Here is a 21,810-nt window from a genome sequence, read left to right on the forward strand (position 1 = left end):
CCAGTAGTCTGATCACGTTCACGTTTCAATCTCCTTTCATTTATATATGTCCAATATTTGGTTGTTATTAAAATGTCATAATGTTATGTCAGTTTTGTCAGCAAGGTATTTCCCCAAACTTCAAAAACTGAACTTTATTATAATTGTCATATACATATACATGACATTTAACCCAACCCTAGCATGGGAGCAGTGGGCTGCTGAGGAGCAGTTAGAGGTTCTGAGTCTTGCTCAGGGACACTTCGGCACAGGACACGTAGCAGCCGAGGATCGAACCAGCAACCTTGCGTTTACAGGCCGAGCCTCTCGACTCCGTGAGTAAATGTCTCGTACTAAATGGAAGTGAGGGGCCAAATAGCAACAGACTAGATTTTGATTTCATGGCTCCAGTGAAAAGCTTCGACTTGATTTATCAAGAAAAACATAATCCGACAATAATCGTCAGTCTGGTTCATTTTCACAGCAAGTGAATACAAAAAAGAAAGAGCCAAGTACGCATGAACACTTCTGGAATAGAATTGTTGAGGGAGACCACACAAAACTTTGCTTTTTCATGCACTGATCAATTTTGAGATTTTGGTCTGTTTTGCTTCCATAACATGTCTTCTTCCAGACTGGTGGAAAGAAAACATCCAGAATACACATTTAGCCGTTTGTTTTACTATTCTGTCAGTTTGCGTCTGTAGATTTCTGCTAAAATCTCCACAATGTACCATTCGATAATGCCCTTATTATTTCAATAACAGTTCAGACAACTTGTAAGTCGTCAGGTTAGTAACGTCCATCTATTGTTTACACAATTTACCTGTAGTGTCTTCTAAAACATATCTCTATAGGCTGTTCTCTCTAAATCAGTTTGTTCTCAGACTCAGGCTACATCCCAAGTCTCTTAATTGCATCCCCGTTTCCCTCACTTGGGTCCTTTCCTTGCGTCTTAGTCCCTCCCACCAGGGATGCATGGAGGAAACCATGCGAGGAGAGAGGAACGAGGAAATATGTTGTAAGAGAAATGAGACGTCCTTTCCTCTGAAACACATGATCACTGTACTTCCTTGTAATTACAATAACTAATAAAGACCGTTATCATCACTGTCAGAGTGAAGGTGTTTCTCTCCGTTACATCTTTAACAAACTGTCCTGTTTATAAGCGCACGACTGGTTTCTACCGGCAGAATGCATTTGTCTTCATGAATTATTTGCATCTGTACGTATTGAGATTGTGACGTCATTATTAAATATGATTATGGTTTCTCTTGAACACTGGAATTAATTTATTAGGCTCATCGTTTCAGGTTAAATGTAAATGATGAAACGCAAACACTCAGGAATGATCCGCCTCACGTGACTGAATGAAATTATGTAAAAAGCTCTCTGACTTTAATTGTTTCCATAATAAAAGTTATTGAGGGAAATATCAGATCACGAAAAGACAAATCTGTCTCATAAATGAAGAAAGTTGTTTGTGGTCCTTTTGTTGTTCAGTCTACAATGAACATATTAAACCAGATCAGAAAACGAATCAAATATAAAACTTGAGTTTAATCTGATGGCGTTAAACTCAGTCAGTCAGTCCGATCAGCTGCAGCGTCCAATCACATAACTGATGAACAATGAGGGGGCGTGTCGGCTGTTCTCGTGCGCTATCGCGCATGTCTCCTCAGCTTAAGAGCTTTGGGACGACCGTCAATATGGCGGAGCAGAACAACTTCCGGTTCAAGCGAGGTGCGAGGCGATGACGAGAGAGTTGGGACGTCCCCTCTGACCCACTTCAGTAGCTCCTACATACACCGAGCGTCACACTGTCATTCCTCTCTACGCTGAAGGTTAGTTCACATATCATTCATAGACTGACTTATACAACATTTTATTACTAAAAACATGGCAAAAATGGATTTGTCATTTTCAAACAATTTCAGAAAACTTGTAATACAAAAAGCAATTGTCTAAATTTAAGTAATTAACTGGAGGTTTCCTGGCAATATCTACATTTTGTTTACCATATTCACCTGGGTTGTCTCCCCTTAATGTTAAGAGCTTGATTGGTATTAGTTATGATTCAATAAGATATTAAATGTTTTTCTCAGAGTTGTACATTCTTATATGGCAACTCCACTGTCACCGAATAACATTTAATCCAGACAATTGGCTCATTGACCACTCTTTACTCCAGTGTGTGTGCAGGCAACACATACAGGTGAAGACAGACGTTCCTGTGCGTCACACTAAATTACATTTAAAGACCCAGAAGCACAAACTGTAACCACGACTTAGTCTCAACAATACACCACATTTCAAAATGCTGATAATGGTAAATATGGCCACTTGTAGAAGAACTGAATGGTGAGTCTCAGAAAGAAAACTGAAATAGAAAAATCGAAGCACACTCAATACTGCATCTCAGCATTGTGTCAAGGCAACATTAGAATTTCCCATTCATTGTACTCGATTTAAAAAAGAACAGAATTCTGTTTCCAGTACGCAGATATTAAGGCACTGTGATTTTTGCGATGCTTTTTTCCAAATAAAAAAAATCACACAGGAGACGACTGGTCAAACGTTTGGCCGCAGGAACACGCGACGGGATTTCTGTACCAACAATCGCGGCAATACTCGTTGCCACAATATCGGCACAGGACCAGGGGCTTTCGGGAGCACTCCCTCCCGCAGGAGCACACTCCCAGCAGCTTGATGTCGTGGTGCCTCTGGCAGAAGTCTATCTCTCGGCAGGAAGCGGTGTGGAAGACGCCGCAGCTGATGCACAGGGCCTGTGGGTCCAGCTGGGTGAGGTCGCAGCAATCGTGGTAGGCGATCGGATGAAGGGGCAGCATCATCAATTTAGGGTCATCGCACAGCGCTAAGGAGGACATCGCTGCGCTGCCGCTGGAGAGTGTCGGCGACACGCTCGTATCGCTCAGCCTTCCCCCCTGCAGCGACAGTGCCCCGAATTCCCTCAGCTGGCAGTCAAGTTTAGAGACGCAGACGTGCTCTCTGGTGGTCGGGGAGGACAGGGACGTCACTCGGTTGCTGTGCGCTCCGGCTGCGGGGGGCGACGCGGTGCTTTGAGTCACCCAGGTCAAAGAGTGGGGACTCTCGTCGTCATGAAGAACCGCCTCCCTCTGCCCCCCATTGACGTGCTCATCAGTGTACAGATCCACCTCAGCGTCGCCATCATACAGCTCCATCTGTGGCTGGTTGGCACCCAGAGTCTTCTTGGTGTTCTCCAGGGCGACCTGTTGGGATGAACGGACAATGTATTGAAATTAAATAACTAAATAAATACACACACACACACACACACACACCTCAAGTCAAAATATTTGGCATGTCTAGAGCTTTATTTTACACACATTTCTCTAAAATCAGCCCAATTTATTTGGTATCTGTGGAAACGTTGGGATCTCCACTAGAAAAAGAAAACAATGTTTAGCAGCACAGCATGTGTTTGTAATGGCTGGCCCACCAGTTGGATTGACTAGTGGGGCTGCAAAAGAGGACGGCATCCCATCTCCACAAAACAAGTGATTCAAGTGCACGTGACCCCGTGATTGATTTGCTAAATACCGGGCAGACATACCTGTAAGCAGTTTCCTCTCTGCCTCTCCCTCACCACACTCAGCTCCCACTGGGCCTCGCCAGCGTGCTTCCCCAGAGCCGTCCGAAGGAGGAAACACTCGCAGCGGGCCAGGAAGAAGGCACACGACAAGCAGAGGAGGTCATCCAGAGAGGCAGGACCAACGCGGGGCGACTGGAGACGGAGCTGCTCGTGCCGAGACGAGCTGGGCCGGTATCCCAGCAGGCCAAACAGTTTCTCAATCTGTGGCATCGACAGCACCGGTTTGATGAAGTGGGTGAACATACCGGAGTACATCTGGGACACGAAAGACAAGAAAAAAAGGGTATTTTGTCCTCGCTTGTCATGCCATAAAAAAAATAAAATAATAATAATAATAATAATAATAATAATAATAATAATACAGGATGTTATTCTCGTCAGGGTTGAAAGAAATTGCACTTTTAAATAATATGTGATATTTGTGGAGTTGATGAGACATTGTGTGCGAAAAGTCAAGCTGTTAACACAAATTAAAATCAGAAATTCGACACATGACTCTGTTTCGCCTCCTTTTTTTTCAGCCAACCTTGACTACTTTGTACTCATCCCTCCAGGGGCCGAGGTACAGGTTCAGGGCCGCTTGCTCCAGGACCTCAAAGGCTTTAGCCAGGCCTTGCAGCCCTCCTCTGGTTCTGACTCGCCCAGCGCCGGCTGCTGCAGTCGATGCTGCCGCCGCCGCGAGGGACTCCTCCATCACCCTCAGTGGATCCAGACCCAGGCAGTGTGTCTCCGGAGCATCCCCATCCTTCAGCAGGCCCTCGACCCGCGTCCACAGCTCCTCGTCTCTACACGCCAGGTTGGAGCCTCGTCCCACAATTTGCTGCTCCAAACTGTGACCGTAGGCCGGCACGAGATCTCTGGCTCTCTGCTTTGAGACGCTCATCTCTTCCACTCACATGTGACACTGAAATGAATAATGAAAACTATGGCAACAGTTTCTACATAATTTATATTTAGACAACATTGGTAAATGACTCGTCAGGGGCCCTCGGCCTTGGAAGAATCAGGTTTGTTCCAAAAGGAGTTCAGGAAAGTTTGGTCCATCAACTGAAAGTGAAACATTTAATGGTAAAGCTACTTTCGTAATGAGCCAACTAAGGTGTTTATCGACGCTGTTTTAAGTTAGCCATCAGTCCAAAACCGGCCGTTCATGTGTGACACCAGCCGTCAGACACAAACAATAGTCAGTATATCAGTTTGACGTTAGCATTAGCTTAACAGGTTTACTGACCGACTAGCTAGTTTTGCTACGTTCGGTTACCTTTCTGTTGCGTTTTTTTTTTTTTAAATGGCCAGAAATGTACAGCAAATTCCGTCTGAGCCTATTAAAAACGATACATTCACATTCAAACCACCAACCAACGAAAAGTTTACTTTTAGAATTGGGGCAGACAGCTTTGTACCGCAAACGGACGTGTTTCATTTGTAGGGAAAGACACAGGAAGCAGCATCATATTTCATCAGAAAAGTCAAAATTTCATAAGAAGAAGAGTTTCATGTTGTTTTAGACGTACATCGAATTAAAAACGCGACTCTCGATGATTAAGGTGTCGTTGTGGCTTGGGTGTTAGACGGTATGATCTTTAGTCAATTCGCAACGCAACATTGAATTACTAGAATTACGGACGAGATCTCAATTTCTCGTGTTGTGGCTAAGCTAACGTTAACTCGCAGCTACGGCTGAAAGTTTGATACAAGTATGAATTTAGATTGAAACATAAACGTCAGATACACACAATCTCACCTGTGTCTGGCACTTATTCCGATGTTTATCAGCGAATCTGGTAACTAAAGCATCTCCAGGTCGACTATAAAGTAAACATTGTCACGTGGTATGGATTTACCCAGTTTCAGACGGGTGCGCATGGTATGTGCATCGGGCCGGGCCGGCGAAGGAGTTTAGCGGTGAAAATAACATTTTCACCGCTAAACTCTGGATCAAAACTACATTGAAAACGATATGACGGTAAAGTAGACGGTAACTAGAAGTGCCGTTGCGAAATCAATGGATGCAAATCACCAATCTTCCCGTGTAGAGCTTATATCTTCTTACATTGTCGTACCGCGTACTTCCCACTAGATGGCAGCATGTCCTCTCCTAAGCGCCCTGCTGGCCTTCACGTGAACTGATTGCCTTGTCGTTATTGTCAGTTTTAATAAGAAAGTAAACACACACACACTCACACACTGTGCCGGGGTGAAGACAGCAATGAGCCTCTTTTATCGAGGCGTGGCCTCAGTGATACTAATAGTAGGGCGGGGACTGTGGCCCCTGAGTTAAAGCATCCCGGGTCGGCCAAGGTGCTCTGCACAAGACAGCAGCTTCACTTTCAGCGCAAAACACAAGAGAGTTATCTTCTATCCCCCAGCAGGCCTGTGCAGCGGCAGCCGGCATGTCGAACTCGGACAGGGTTGTGTTGGTTCTCGGAGGAGCGGGCACGGTGGGCTCTGGGATAGTTAAAGCACTGCTGGACAAAGGTAAGCTGCCCAGGGTTCCATTGGAGACAGTAATGAAAGCGTTCTCTACTACTCGGCGATCGGACATGTTCTCAATATACTCTTTGAAGAAAGATGAAGACATAACATTTTCTATGTTAACTCTGGCATCCAAATTAATTTGTCTTTCCAAACAGTGTTTACGCACGGGTGACTGTCTTGCGGATTTTACGCAGGGGGGCATACCATCATGACAAAGTGCAAAAAAAGACGTTTATTTGAGCATTTTGGTACTTCACGAGCAGTCCCTGGCTTTGAATTGTTAAATGACTGACTATTAATCTGATGTTGATGGCGCGTCCGCGTGCGTAAAGTTGTACATTTTCGAGTTTGTCTCCAAGCGCTGCACTGACAGACACAATAATGAGGTATTTGCTGTGATGTACATTTGCGTGCGCAGTATGCCGGCTGGATTGTCAAAACACTAACCTTTAAGTAACGTTAAATATATGTGTTTTAATTGTGTGTTGTGACTTTATGACTCGTGCTTTTTGGTTTTCGTCACATGTTGGATGTTACTGCCAGTGGTTTGATCAACGAAGTCCCATACATCTGCATCATCATCAACTTTCTTTAAATTCATTTTTTAAAGAAAATGAAGTGTTATTTCGACTCTTCGTCCCTGTTTAGAGTCTGTTTCAGTCCCAAAAAGCTTCAATCGATTTGGCTTATTCACTGTGCTCTGCTGCCTCTGCACGAAGCATGAACCCAGTGGAGTAGACCGTGCAGCATACTGTGATGAGAGTGCTCTGGATTTTAGATTCACATTGCACACCCATAGCTTTGCTGCTTGCTTTGAGCAGAAAGTTACCTGTCGCTGTGTCACGTTCATCCCTCTGATGGCCTTGATAAACAGATTTAGACAATGCAGGCCTGTTAATGAATCTTCATTTTCATGTGAAAGGGATTAGTATACTCTATATGTGTTAAAGGTTCTGGTTTTGTCTGTACAATGGATTCATCTATTGTGTAATGTGTGTCTCGTGTGTGAAGGGTTCAAAGTTGCAGTGATCTCCAGGGACAGCAGCCGTCTGCAGAGGCTCCAATCATTCGTCTCTCCCGTCACAAAGGATAACCTCACTACTACAGTGGGGAATGTGGGTAAGTTGAGTTACGCATCCTTCCATTCACCTAAAGCTTCTTTGTCATCTATGTCCTCTGTGGATGGAGAGGTGGGGGATCGTTTGCTCTTCGTGTCAGCTAAAAATGTCTTGTCTCGTCATTCTCAAAGACTGGGTCGGGACCCACTGGTGGGTCGCAAGAGATCATATTTAACATTCATATTTACAGTACATCGTTAAGCCACACAAGGTAGCCTAACATGCTCATGTTGATATTGTTCTGATAGAGCTGATGAGAGCTGGTCAAATTTGTCTAAATGACAAGAAAAGGGTGCTTCAATGCTTCCTTTCTTATCTCCTTTAGGATACACTGGACCATCCGCAGACGGGAAATGATTGCCTTCAGGGCTTTCTCCCAGAAAAGGTTCATTTGAACCCAAACCATGGTATTTTCCAAAACCGAACAAAGGATGTTTGTTGCATAAACCTAAGGAGATTTCTGGCAAACTTCTACCATGTGCAGACCACCAAAAGGGGATTATGGCATCCTACAGTTTCTTGCCAGTTTCTTGTGACGGCACCATTTAAAGCAGTGATTCTCAACTGGTGGGTCGCGACCCAAAAGTGGGTCGCAGACCCGTTTTCAGTGGGTCGCGGGCCTTTTGCCTGACAAAAAAATAAAAATAAATAAAAAGTTGTTCAGTGGTGCAGGAAAAACACCGACCAATGCGTTGTGAATCACATCACGTGATGAAGCTCAGCCACTCAAATATGAGTATTCTGACAAGTTTCCTGACTCAGTGAGATGTACACACACCGTGACACACGGGGAGAGACGAGGATACAGAGAGCAGAGCAGGACTGTTGAGCTGTGGGTTGTGTAAGTCAAATCATAGGACGATCTCCAAAAGAGAGAAATGTCCAGAGAGACCAGAGTCATTAGACTCTGACTGCACAGACTCATAGAGGTGAATTCTTCAAACACTAATTTCTCTTTTTGGAAGATGAGAAAAATATAATATTGTGGATTTTTCACTTCACCCTGAATGGACTGAGTTTAAAGCTGCAGCGTAATTCAGTGAAAATATTTTTTCTAAATTGAATTTCATTCCGTAATTTATTTTTTAATCCAGCCGTTATTTTACTTGAAATGAGAAGAACATTTATTCATGTATTTCTATGTGTTATTAAATAATCATCCAGTTAAATTTGAAAAATGAGAATAATATTTGTTAAAATATAATTGATGTGTGCTTTCTTTATTTGATTTGACAGTTTACTACACAGAGACGTTACTACTACTAGACTTCTTGAATATAGATCTACCCAAATTATATATATATATATATATATATATATATATATACATATACATATATAATTTGGGTGGTGGGTCCCGACTTGTCATTAAGGGGTGATGGTGGGTCCCGCAGCCAGACCAGTTGAGAACCACTGCTTTAAAGTAACGCCCCATTCATCCGTTAATAACATCCGCCATTGCTGTTTAATTGTTCACCATGGATAAATTGAAAACATCCTTCTTAGAAGGTGTGATTAAATTTTGGACAGGAATCCCTAACTTAATGGTACATTCGTAGTCGTAGTGGGTCTCTTTGTAGTTGTTCCGAGTCTCTTTGTAGTCTCTTTGTGGTCATTCTGTGTCTCTTTGTGGTCATGTTGTGTGTCTTCCTGGTTTATACGTGTCTCTTTGAGTGACATTTTGTAGGTAAAGACCAGGGGGCCCCTGGCATTTTGGGCCCCTGTGCTCGGTTGGCCCCGTACGGTAATCCATTGGTGAACTGGAAGTCTTTCCTCTCCTGAAGTCTTCTCTTGCTGTTCCAGGGTCAGAGGAGGGAGCAGAGCAGGCGAAGCAGGCCCTGCTGAAGGCGGTGGGGAAGGTGACAGACATCGTCTCCTCTCTGGGCTTCAGTTGGTGGCAGGGAGGACCCCCACACACTCAGTCCCTCAAGGACCTAGACTGGGTGAGCACACACGCATAAAGAAGACATTGGCTGGACCAATACATGCCAGTGGTTTTGATTAAACATAGAATATTCTTTGCATTGCTCGCTCTAGTTACACTGGTGGCAGTAATGGTAGTTGTGAGAGTCTTAGTAGTTGTGGTAAGCATGTCCAGATCCTCCTGTTACATCGTGTCTTAATGTTGTTGCAGAGGCTTTTTGCGCCGTTACTAGAATGAAATTCAGATTCTTGTCCGTCACGTTTCATCTCCCATCGACTCTGCAGGTAATTGAGACATTACTATTCAGCACATTTGTGTCATGGAAGGCCTTCTTCCCCTTGGTGAGGGACGACTCCAACTGTACCTACTCCTTCATAACAGGTGACTCCTTTAGCCGTTTATTTCCACCAGTAGCACAGCCTCTGTCAAATGTATGTAATGTGGTGTCGGAGGTGTTCATCTGAGCAGAACTGAACTGCTGTGTAGTTTTTCGACACGCAGAAGCCAAATACAAAGGCTCATGCAATTTGAGTGAGTGATCCACAGCCAGTATAGTCCAGTGATTTCATCAGAGCCTGCTGCTCATGGAAACCACCTCGATGGAGCAGTGAGAGTGAATCAAAATCGTAAAGTTGAGGTTCGAAAGTGATGATCGATCAGCGGAAAAAAATGCTAAATGGCCCAGTAGAGCACTTTACACAAAGAGTCATCAGGTAATCCATTTTATTATAAAATACTGATAAGTGCAGCTTTGAATCATACGATTACCATATTCAAGTCTTCATAACATAAATATCACTTTTTTTTAAATTCTCCAAAAAATTATATACATATATATATCCTTTATTTTTTAATAATAATGATAATTTATCATTTAAATAACATATTTTGTGTTAAAAGTTATTGTTTTTTGTTGAAAGCTCTCGGTGCCCAAATTGGAAATGCTTTATCATCTGTGCTCCGTGAATGTAATACAAAATACTGATTAGTGCAGGTTTAACTGAATAAACTAGAATATTAAAGTCTTCATAACAACATAAATATTACTGATTTTGACTATTTTCCCCGATAGAAACCAAGAACAATTTTTGATATATTTATATATATATGATACATTAGAACAGTGTGTTGTGGTCTATGGTCACATTTAAACCCCAGCACACAGACGCTCTTCTTAGCGGTGTTGCATGTGTGCCCTCTGCCACAGGAGGAGCAGGTGAGAAGCTGCTGATGCCTGGTACCGGCTTCCTGACCGTAGGAGCTGCCAGCACCCTGGCCTTCTGCCAGGTTCTACGAGAGGAGTATCCCGAGGTGCCTTGCAAACTCAACCAGGTGAGACTTCAGTGGGATTACAAAGCAAGAGCTCAGTAAACAAAGCGCCCAAGTGAAAGATGTTTACCTGACCTCAGACCTGTTCATTTAGGTCTCTGCAGCTCCACACGAGATCATGAAAGTAATCCATTTTAAACACGACATTTGCTCGATAATTGAGTAAGTTATCAGCTTGATGTGCTACGGTGTTCATGAGAACTGAAATACAACTCCAACTGAAATTAAAGGGGACATATCGTGTTCATTTTCAGGTTCATACTTTATTTTTTATTTGGGTTTCTACTGGAACATGTTGACATGCTTTAATGTTCGAAAACACATTATTGTTCTCATGCTGTCTGTCTGAAGATACCTGTGTCCACCCTCCTCTGAAACACTCTGTTTTGGCGTCTGTCTCTTTAAGCCCCCCTCCCAAAGCCCAGGCTGCTCTGATTGGTCAGCGTTTCCAGTCTATCACATCTGCACTGGCCGTCCTCACATGTAACTACTGCTGACTCACTGTTAGTCAACTACACGGAGTTTAGCGACAATTCTACGGCTGACTGTATATTTGTGACATAACAATAGGCCTGGGCGAAATGGAGAAAATCAAATATCACAACATATATAACCAGATACCTCGATATCGATATCGCAACAATATTATAGTGGACTATTAGTGTTAAAGTGGATATAATGAGTGTTTTCCTGCTTCAACAGTATTTATATAGCACTTAGACCTGCTTTATTATCAAAAAAGACATGGAAATCTGACTTTTCGGTATATAGAGAAGGGGGCATTATTCTCAGGCTCCTACTTCAGTTCAGTGCCAAACCATTTGCTCGTTTTACACTGGTCATGTAAACTGCAATATGAAACATAACTGGCAGCTTAAGGAACAGTGTGTAGGATTTAGGGGTATAATATTCCTAACTATGTAAGAATCAATGTGTTTTCACTGGCTTAGAAAATATTGCACTGATGTCACCGAGTCTCCAGCAGTTACTTAGGTGTTATTGTAAGTGATGGGTCAAAACAGTGAACTCTTCATCCCTGTCTTCCTGTATCGATCGGTACTGGCAGGTGAAGATCAACACCGGTGTGGCCACTCCAGAGCGCATGGCACCTGGTTACCTGAACCACCTGGACCTGGGCGAAGCTGTTGCCACCCTTGTGGAAAGACGAAACACCTCCCACTCCGTCTACACCGTCAACTGCCCTGCGGACCTAAAGACTGTCCTTCTGGAGAGAAACCTTTAGACTCGGAAACCCTCGCTCCAGCCCAACCTCGTTGTCGCGTCTACTGCTCCCACTCTCGCTCATCTCTCCAGGAACACACATTTACAGCGTCTTTGGTTCATTTGTTTTCTTCTCCCACAACATTTGAACCCCATCCATGCCCGGCTTTATGTGAATCGTCTGTTGTTTCGGCTAATACTGTATATTCAGCGGCCCGTTCTCCAATTGTTAGCAACTGTTTTCTCTGCATGTGTCGTTGTGGTATGTCTGTAAAAAATACAGATGATTTGTATTACTCACCATGTCATCGTTTCTTGCTGCTGTACACATATTATCACAGTTCTGTCTTCTACGTCGTTGAAGCACGTCATACCCAATGTAATGCCTCCATATCTCTATGGATCTGCTAAATACCGTATGCTTGGTATAAAACTAGACCTCTTTAAGGAATACTTCACCAACATAATTATAATTTGTATATCAGTTACTCACCTCGTGTTTCCTTCAATTCTTGAAGGAAACTTTTTCTCTCATGCCTCCACGGTGAACTGAGAATCGGAAAATGTAGAAAATTCTGGTTGAACTAAAGTCAATTTAACAGCAAAGCTATATAAAAACATCTGTTGACAAACTAACAAATCGTGCAGTATAATCTAAGTCTCTTTTATCCAGTCGCTTGGCCACATGCATCTTTACTAACACCTTTCTATTTAAAACACTAACAGTCTTACTCTTGCACAGTTACGCTACTCGTTAGTGCGAGTACCTTTCATGCGAAAAGGCCAAACCATTGGAAAGATGTCCGGTGAAGACTGAAGGTACAGGGAGGAAGGATTTTGAGTTCCCCGCTGGCAAAATAACAACGATGACTCAGACAATGACTCATCTCATTCTAATAGGAAAAGAAAACTGGCTTTTGTTTCAGAGGGAACGAGGGGCCACGTTCTTTCTAAACAAGAGTCAATAGAGTGAAGGTTCGGTCGGAAAGGAAATGCGGGTGAATGGATTGAATGAAATGAGATAAAATTGGGTGAAACGTTGGCTTTGATGTGGGAACAGGAGAAATGTAAAGAAAAAAAGCAGTATTAGTCAAAATAATATTATGGAATCTGGATTTTTCTTCATAGCCACGCCAGCAGCATGGATCTAGAGTCGGCAATGTTGGTCGGTCTGTCGGACCACCACTTTGATCCAGACTGAATCTCTGACCATTGGTGATCCTCCTAGTGCCACCATGAGGTTGCCACTTTGGGATTTTTGTGAAATCTCTCTACCAGTGTTTGCTTTAGTACAGATATCAATGGTGCCCAGAGGATTAATCACTATGGCTGTTGTGTTCCCCTGACTTCTCCTGTAGTGCCACCAGCAGGTCAAAACATTCACCGATCCAGTGACATACCCAGGCGGCAACTTCCGCCAAAGCAGAAGTGTGTTGAAGCTGCATTCTCTCTAGTGTCCACCAGGGGGCGACTCCTCTGGTTGTATAGAAGTCTATAGAAAATGACTCTACTTCTCTCTTGATTTATTACCTCAGTAAACATTGTAAACATGAGTTTATGTCTCAATCTCTAGTTTCAAGTCTTCTTCAATACAGCATGATGTTCATTTAGTACATTATGGTCCATTTAGAGTCAAACAGACCATAAAGCAGGGGATGCTCGACAGGTACTAGAGCTGAATACAGCATCTTTATGTCACTTGTCCCGAGTCCTGATATGGTAACTTGCATTCACTGGTTGCAAAAAGCCAAGGTGGCGACGGCCAAAACGTCGAACTCGAGACTTCAAAACAGCAATCCACAAACCAATGGGTGACATCACAATGACTATGTCCACTTCTAATAGTCTATAAATATACCTTAGCATCTACATGATGGGTTGCCACAAAGGTTTGTACAAACATTCCCCTCGACTACCTCCACCCTTTTAGTGACATGTCTTAACAACTGTTTGGATGGCCGGATTGTCATTCACTTTATTTGAAATATTATGTTCCCCTCAGGATGAAATCGAATCCCTTTGGTGATCCTCTGACTTTTTATCAAGTACAATCATCAGATCAAAATCTTAAATTCTACAGTTCCTCGGTTTATGACCAAATACTTGCACTAAACTGAAACCTCAGCTGTAGCTACTGTGTGTACTGTGTGCCTTTTCGTGAGAGCGCACCGAGACCTCGCCGAAGCTGCTGTGCAGATTTCAGTTTCTGGAAAAAAATGACGCACCACAAGACGCAGCCAGACGGGCTGGCTGACAGACGGTTTATCTAGAGAGGCAGGGCAACTGTGAGGGCGGGAGGGTGTGTGTGTGTGTGTGTCCCTATTGAGATATCATCTTTCCCTGACCTGGAGAGTCTAGTATAGCTTTGTTGAAAAAAAGGGGACAGAAAGGTGATCAGCCCATGAATATGGTTTCTATCTAATAACAGCTGCCTGCACGCTTGTTGCTTTGGAGATGATTGATACAGACTTACACACTCCAGAGGTTTGTGTCGTCTCAGCGGCCAGCTTTGAGGTCGGGGAAGCAAGGAGTTGGAACTCTCAAGGCACGCTATCGCCACAAGGGGTGTGTCCCGCAATCACTGAGAGCACAGTAAAACACAACGTAGACACAGATGTATGCCAGCATGTCACACGGAGACACTCATTTAATGCACTAATTGGTTAAAAATGTGGTCTTGTAAAGTGGTTTAGCGTGGAGCCAAATCCAGGCCACTAGTTTTGATCATTTGAAAAGAAAGGGTTAGGGTTCATCTCTCTTGAACTCTCTCTTCAAAGTTCTTTTCAACTTTCCCTTAAGGTACTTGTTGACTATCGGTCTTGTGCCGGTATTTAGCCTTAGATGGAGTTTACCACCCACTTAGAAGACCGGACCCCGGCGCGACGGGGGCCGTTACCGGCCTCACACCATCCACGGGCTGAGCCTCGATAAAGATCAGGCCCTCGAGCGACACCAGGCAAGCGGTCTTCCATACGCCACATTTCCCCAATCCACCCGTCAGACGGGGATTGGGCGCCGGGCTCTTCGCTCGGCGCTACTGAGGGAATCCTGGTTAGTTTCCTTTCCTCCGCTTAATATGCATAGCGGTCCTGATGTGCAAATCGGTCTTCCGACCTGGGTATAGGGGCGAAAGACTAATCTAACCAGTAGCTGGTTCCCTCCGACGTTTCCTTCAGGATAGCTGGCACTCAATGTGAATATGGTGTATAGAAAATGTTGAATCCTCAGCCTTCTTTGTTATGCTGACACTCATGATGCCACGCCCCTCTCAGTTGATGCCACGCCCCCCACGCCATATCAGGTCCAAAAGTCTGAACTGAAAAAAACTATCTGAAAGTGAAAAAAACAAGATTTGAATCTGAAAATATAAAATCTGTAAGTGAAAAATGTAAGTAAAAATAGTTTGACCACTCTCGTGTCAGTCCGGCCATGAATATGAAGCTAGCCCCTCGATTACAATAGCATAGCATGACTGGAAACAGGGAGGAACAGGTTGTTCTGGTATTCGTCTCATTCAAGCCTCGTCACTTCCTTAATTAACCTTTAACCACCAGCTAGCTGTACAACCCGCTGCATGCTAGCAAGTAGAACTTTATCAGACGATAAAAAGGACAGCGAAAAGTTTTTTATATTTAATTTTTTGGAACGTTCACCTATATATGACCGTTTGACAGTGAAGAAGTCAGAAAGAGAGAGGGGTACAAAATGCACCAAACATCCCGAGCTGGAATCAAACCAGTGACGTGGTGGTTATGTGCAATGCACTGGAACAACTCACTGAGACAACATTTTTAATACTGAAACAAAGATTAGGTCATTTGAGGGTTTCAAATTGAAGGTATGTAAGCGTGGTGTTCAAGCTAGCTGTTACTGCTAAGTATACAGCTAATATAATTGAAACTGCATTGAATGATAGTTCTTTAAACCTTTAAGGGATATCACACTCCCTAAATCATGACATGGTTACTCAAGATAATCCACAGAGCTTATTGGGAGCAGTTCCTACATGAAACTGCTTGAAACAAGGTTGTGATTTCTGGAAAGAGACTGCTGATTAATCTTTTTTTGCCGCTTTGCCATATATCCCGTTATTTTCGTTGTAAACGAGAGTCAATAGCACGAAGGTTCGAACATCTCTAAAGCCAATATCTCCAAAACTGGGCAACTCCCACCAAAATGATCTAGATTGATAAATAGCATAAGTGGAAAAAATATGCCCTTTTGATTTTGGGTTGAACTGACCCTGCCGACCTGGAAACGGACCCAAGGAACTCTGAGAATGCAGTTCAGTTGGTATGGGCTGCGACAAGGCAAGGGAAGTGGAAGGAGACAAAAAGGAACACTCCGTGAGACAGAAAAAGAACATTCATGAGGAGAAGGAGCAAGAGACTGTGGCCTCTGGTGGTGTTGTGACTGATTCAGAGTGGCACGTTGTTTTTCCCTTCAAGTTCACAGGCTTCTGCTGCTATTCAGCCATGTGCCCATCGCAGCCTCCTGCATCATCCAGGATTCATCGCCACAGACACCCTCACAACTGGCAGCCGGAAAAAAACTAAGGAAAATTGAAAAACATTTCAGTTCCAGTTAGCTTTGGGTGTCACGAGGTGTTCTTTTCTTTCTTTTTTCTGTTAGAAAAGAATAATTTAGTTTGTCTCTGCGGTTCACTTGATAGGAAATGAAACGTTCTACATTGATTCCAACAATATTGGAACACACATAGTATTTACTGTGCGTTTCAATACCCATACTACAATACTATTTAGTACACCAGAAAAAGATTTGGTACGTCCCAATACATAGTATGTCAAATGCAGCATGCCAAAAATACCAGGATGTCCTACTACATCATTGGCATGCTTTTTCTGGCAATTCTGACCCACAATCCTTTGCACAGCAGATAGATGAGCATGAGGGTCAAAGGTGCCATGTTATGAGGTGGTAATAAGTGCCAATTGACGACGTACTGCACGTGACAGTACGTACTTTGTGAGGTCAGCTGCAGAATGTGCTAAAAGTAAAAAGTAAAATAATGCAATCTGAAACGCAGCTTTAGTTAAGTCTGTGTTGCCCCAGTGCATGCTGGGAGGGGTTCCCAACACACCTACAACATTATGGTTGTCATATTTTCTCTCCACTCATTTGCCAGAGGTGTGTAGTAACGAGTACATACTGCAACTCTTTTGACTAAACTGTACTTGACAGAGTAGCTTTAATGACGCATACTTTTTACTCTTGAGTACAATTTAGAGAACAACCATTACTACTTACTCTGTTGCGTTTTGATGCATCCATCTTGTTACTCCTATTTTATGCTTTCATGGTCCTTTAAATCGTTCCAGTCGTATCCACAGCAAAGAACAGACTTGAGGGGGAAAAGTCTTAAGCTAGTCACTAGGCAAGTACATTTTTTCAGGAAATGCTGTTGTGCTCTTACTGAAGTAGTTATTTTGAGGACTACTTTTAGCTTAACTTGAGTACTTGTTTTTGCAAAGTAACAGTACTTTTACTTGGACAGTTTTTGGTCGACTCTTCCCGTCGCTACTCTGCATGTCTGCATGTGTCAGAAATGGTTATTAATCAGTATTACTTGGCTGTGTTTGTAGCTTTCCATTTCTAACAGAGGTACCTAATAGTGTGTATTGTTGCTGTATTATTGTACTGTCTTGAGAATGCTTATTTTGTCGTGTTGTCCTCATTGGTTTCAAAACATTCAGACTCCAGTTGAAAATTGGCCAGCTGGCCAACACTGGCACATTTACAGAAATGTTGATTCATGTTCATTGTCCTAAGAAATGAATGTCTGCAATCACATGATCCCGACTCAGCCATCCATGTGACTGCTGATCATGGCGTCAACTCTACTCATATTGCCTTCATTTCAAAATAAGAATGCACGGTTATTTAACACAACTTCAGCCAGGATTAACCCAGACACCATTTCCTTCGCAAGGCCGAATTGAAACCAAAAGTCCCAGTATAGTATCTCGATAATCATAATATATGTTGAAAGAATTATGAATAGGTATATATAATCGTCAAAAACGTAATTGTACAGTTTGTTGAAATAGTGATAACAAGTCACAGTATAGTATGTCATTAAAAGTCATAGTATTACACCATCTATTCTATACTTTTTCACACATTCAGATATGGTGAGAATACACAGCCATAATAGTTTTGACCCTACATTGATTCCATAAAGTCAGATGACGAGTCAGACTACAAGACGCATATTTATTGACTTAAATATTTCTGTTCTCTTTATTTACCCATTTCTCAAACACGCATTCATCATTCACATTCCCAACCTTTCACAGTAAAACTGTTTAATCATGAAATAACAACATTCATGGAGTTTTCAAAAGCAAAATGTACAACAAATCATTTACAAATCCACTTTGCTAAATATAAATTTCAATATAATTACATTCATATTTATTACATAGACATAAGTCTGTTTTGGTGTTAATGTCACAAAAAGTAGGTCGTAAAACAGTTTCAGGACATCTTTTCACATCTTTTGGACCCATGCTAAATAAAAATAAAATATTAAATATTAAATTCAAACAAGCAAATAAACAAACCAAACTTAATAAAATGACAACATATAAAAATGTAGTTTTTCAGTCTTTTACACTGGATGAAAGTCTGCTTCAGGTCTTTCAAACACAGCAAACAGTATTTTTGCATATTTTAGCCGCCTATTTATTACACACCATGCACACCAATTTAAATCACTGGCCATCATCTACTGGAGGACACCATAATGAATTCATAATTGGTCACTCAAGTAAACATGATCTGCAGGTAACGGGCTAAAAAATAAAAATAAAAAATGCAACACCAGATCCTTTCAAGTAAACATCCAATTTGGTGTCCACATGCATTTAAACGGCTCAAATGACTCCGAAGAAAAGCATTTCAAAAATGTCAAATCTCAGTGAAGAACTGACATTTTCTAGGCAGGGTAAACTGCAGATCTAAATGGAAGCATTGGGATACGAGTGAAAAGTATAAAATAAGCTGCTTTCCTCTGACAGTTTATTGATTTTGAATCCTGGCATTAAAAGATCGTTTCCCTGTGGCCTGGCTTGCAAATAATCACACACATACACACGCTTAAAATAATGGACCAACTAACTAAGTGCAACTGTGTTACTACTTATATAAAGTACTACCTAACCATATTCCTGTATGCCTCACTTAAATGTGAACCACCATGGTGTTCCATGCAAACACAAAACAACCTCGACGTACTGCAGGTTCAGCTGTGGTCTCTCGACAGCGCAGCAGGAAGTCGGGAGGATCTCATAGGACCGCAGCAGCCTACAACACAAAATGGAATATATTATTCCTGCACTGGCAATATATCGAAATAATTATATGATCAAATTACACATCCAGCAGACAAAATGTGGATGCTGCCTTTCTGGCAACCGGAAGTTGAAAATTCACACCAAAAACCAAAACAGAGCATTCTGTTATGTTAAATGTTATAAGTATTTTATAAAATACAACTTTATTTTATATTTCCCCAGTCTATTTTACCATTTATAAATATTTAAAGGTTCAAATTCCACAATGAGTTAATTTTCACTGGTGTTATTTGGCCATTCAGATAGATGGTGAAGGCTAAATAAAGTGAATTTTTCCACGAGGCTTCTCACTTGACACAGCAGCCGCTCCCGAGTGACGAGAGTGCAGCGACTCCAGTCCACTTGGTGGCGGTAATGCACATATAAGCTGGTTTGAGTTAAGTGGTACCACAAATCAGCAGGACAACTGACGCGTGTTTTGTTGACTTCAAAAATGTTGCCGTATTGGCGCAGTTTTAGTTTTTTTTAAGACTGAAAACACGACAGTCGCAGGGCAGCGCATCCATGAGCGATGGTGCACGCCTACCCAGCGCCGGTTTAGAGGATGTACGGAAAACAATAGGGGCTTCTGTTTACAAGGGTGCCGTTTAGCCTCAACTCTGCCATGTTTCGTCTCAGCAAAAGACGCATGTACCTTCTAGTAAACGAGCGGTGTGCACTTCTTTCTGATAATCACCAATATTTTCATAATATCCTAAATGCAAGTTTTCATTACCGTGTTCAAAACATTACATTTAACTTCTCTTTCCATCCGAATACTATCATTTTCATAATAGTTTTCATTCGAAGCCCAGACTGTGGCTCAGTCGTCCTTCAATCAGAGGCTCGGCAGTTCGATCCCCGGCTCCGCTAGTCCATGTCGATGTGTCCTTGGGCAAGGCACTCAACCCCAAGTTGCTCCCATAGCTGTGCCATCGGTGTGTGAATGTAGTATGAATGTTCGTTAGTCCTGAAGGGCAGGTGGCACCTTACATGTTAGCTCCCGTCATCAGTGTATGAATGTGTATGACGACATGTAGTGTTAAAGCACTTCGAGTGGTTGGAAGACTAGAAGATAACTATACAAATACAGTCCATTTACCATTTCCATCCGCTTTGATTTAACGTGACACAAAGGTCAACAAAACGCTTACCAGAGCATCAGGTCTGGGCTTTCCTTCACCTTTTCAGAAGGGGTTGTCTGCAGGATGATGAGCTCCTCCTGAGTGCAGGGACTCGATATAGGCCAAGGCACTCTGCAGGGAGGTCAAACAGTAGCCCTCCTCGCCTATCAAATAGCTGAAAAAGAGAAGAGACGATTAGCTGATAACAAGGCATCTGTACGTTAAAGTTAGAAAGATGGTTGTGAGTGTTCCATTTATTTAAACATTTTGGGGTCAAAGGAAGCTGTAAGAAGTGAAATAAGGAGACACAAAAACTATTTCATGTTAACAGAACTAAACAAAACGAGTGCACGCAAACATCCAAGCACAGAAAAGACACACGATTTATTCATATTTCTGATCAACACTTTTCAACAGCGAGTAAAGGACCGAACATTTCTGCTCATCGTTGAACACACTGAAAGAGATCCGCTGGTTTTCTCCACTTTTAGAGGCGGGACGCGTGCATTCAAAGGTTGGGCAGCGTGAGGAAAGAGGGGAGCGATGGATGGAGGGTGTTGATGTGTGTGAAGAACGAGTGATTGTGGAGGTTTGTTCAGAAGAGAAGGGGCTGGAGAGCAAGTCAACTCTGGCTGACCTTTGACTAACTAGAGCGACTCCCTGCATGGATGGACAGGAGGAGTGAGAGGACAGCGACGGCGAGGGACTGAGGAAGGAAAGGCGATAAGGAGACGCTTGTACCTTGACTGCGAAGACAACATTACATCTCTGGTGTTGGAATAATACTCAAATATTTGTACCAAATTTGAATGTATAAAAATGCCACTAGATTCCTAGAAATGCAACCACCAAGCATTGTAGATGACGCAATCTTTCATAAAAACAAAACATGACCAAAAAACATTTGTTGGTCACCTTTCTTCCCCCAACAAAGGAAACATGACATAACTAAAAAGTATGACTAAATGTATTATAAATATATAATATATTTCCACCCATTCATTTGACATTGTACTCAAATGAGGATAAAAAAAAGAATATCAAAGTAAAATGAAACGCATATCAAATTAGACCTCACCAGGCTCCATGTCTTCATAGTAGCATGTCAAATAAAGTAACGTTTTGCTTAATTAATGTACTCTTGATCTCTAGTCATGACATTATTATCGTGCTTGGAGATAAAATCTCAAACACAATGACCGACTGCTGACTCAACCAAATCATTTCAAAGACTCTTGCCGATCTCACTCACAGCCTTTGGAGAGCACGAGTATCGCCACCCTCTCATAGCCTTGTGGCCGGTTTTGGTTCCTCCACCTCCCTTCAATTGGACAACATAAACATCAAGTGGGACTTAATTTGTATTTTTATAGAGGAGAAAAACCAAATCTTAAATATCCTGACATTCCTTGGCCACTGCCAATCTAACCAGATGGCTTTTACAACCTACTGTTTTTATGGGCCTGAGTAGACCTCTTTGGGTGTGGTCTGAGCTCACACGCAATGACACTCGGCATGATGTAGTCCCTCAACCGAAGACCACCGGGCCTCCCTAACTGTCCAACTTGACAGCTTATCTTGGTATTTGATAGCATGTATTCATGCCTACATAGGTTTACGCCTACATAACACTACATTAAGACGTCTA

At 42.5% G+C, this 21,810-nt stretch overlaps 3 protein-coding genes across 5 annotated transcripts in view; 1 reads left to right on the top strand and 2 right to left on the bottom strand.

Moving 5' to 3' along the window:
• Positions 1 to 1,890: 1,890 nt before the first annotated feature.
• Positions 1,891 to 5,704, bottom strand: spata2l (spermatogenesis associated 2-like). 2 transcript variants are annotated; one of them, XM_079280990.1, is made up of 4 exons: positions 5,677 to 5,704; positions 4,140 to 4,517; positions 3,575 to 3,868; positions 1,891 to 3,230 (listed from the first exon to the last, which is right to left on the bottom strand). In XM_079280990.1, exons 2-4 carry the CDS (start codon positions 4,494 to 4,496, stop codon positions 2,532 to 2,534), a joined length of 1,350 nt encoding a protein of 449 aa, XP_079137116.1. In that variant the 5' UTR covers positions 4,497 to 4,517; positions 5,677 to 5,704; the 3' UTR covers positions 1,891 to 2,531. The 2 variants fall into 2 exon arrangements, with proteins under 2 accessions (XP_079137116.1, XP_079137115.1); XM_079280989.1 differs by lacking the exon at positions 5,677 to 5,704 and adding an exon at positions 5,358 to 5,437.
• On the top strand, positions 4,298 to 11,979 carry LOC306786282 (uncharacterized protein). Its single transcript, XM_079281009.1, has 7 exons — positions 4,298 to 4,409; positions 5,983 to 6,091; positions 7,103 to 7,210; positions 9,013 to 9,152; positions 9,418 to 9,514; positions 10,341 to 10,465; positions 11,529 to 11,979. The coding sequence occupies exons 2-7, from the start codon at positions 6,007 to 6,009 to the stop codon at positions 11,703 to 11,705; spliced, it is 732 nt and encodes a 243-aa protein (XP_079137135.1). The 5' UTR covers positions 4,298 to 4,409; positions 5,983 to 6,006; the 3' UTR covers positions 11,706 to 11,979.
• A 6,012-nt stretch (positions 11,980 to 17,991) lies between these two features.
• vps9d1 (VPS9 domain containing 1) overlaps positions 17,992 to 21,810 on the bottom strand; it is a gene marked incomplete at its 5' end in the record, with an annotated part of 29,177 nt that continues 25,358 nt past the window's right edge. For both annotated transcript variants that reach the window (XM_079270539.1, XM_079270540.1), the window contains 2 exons: positions 17,992 to 19,009; positions 20,193 to 20,337. In XM_079270539.1, the coding sequence (XP_079126665.1) occupies positions 20,226 to 20,337 (112 nt within the window). In that variant the 3' untranslated portion in view covers positions 17,992 to 19,009; positions 20,193 to 20,225. The remainder of the gene's footprint in view (positions 19,010 to 20,192; positions 20,338 to 21,810) is intronic.

This window comes from Melanostigma gelatinosum (genome assembly GCF_949748355.1).
Source record: "Melanostigma gelatinosum genome assembly, chromosome: 1".
NCBI lineage: Eukaryota > Metazoa > Chordata > Actinopteri > Perciformes > Zoarcidae > Melanostigma > Melanostigma gelatinosum.

Coding starts and splice junctions, on each gene's coding strand:
- spata2l (XM_079280990.1), bottom strand. CDS start 4,496: ATGAGCGTCTCAAAGCAGAGAGCCAGAGATCTCGTGCCGGCCTACGGT. Junction 3,869..4,139: donor ATGAGTACAAAGTAGTCAAG/GTTGGCTGAAAA, acceptor TTCGTGTCCCAG/ATGTACTCCGGTATGTTCAC. Junction 3,231..3,574: donor AGAGAGGAAACTGCTTACAG/GTATGTCTGCCC, acceptor TCATCCCAACAG/GTCGCCCTGGAGAACACCAA.
- LOC306786282 (XM_079281009.1), top strand. CDS start 6,007: ATGTCGAACTCGGACAGGGTTGTGTTGGTTCTCGGAGGAGCGGGCACG. Junction 7,211..9,012: donor TACTACAGTGGGGAATGTGG/GTAAGTTGAGTT, acceptor TTGCTGTTCCAG/GGTCAGAGGAGGGAGCAGAG. Junction 9,153..9,417: donor CCCTCAAGGACCTAGACTGG/GTGAGCACACAC, acceptor TCGACTCTGCAG/GTAATTGAGACATTACTATT.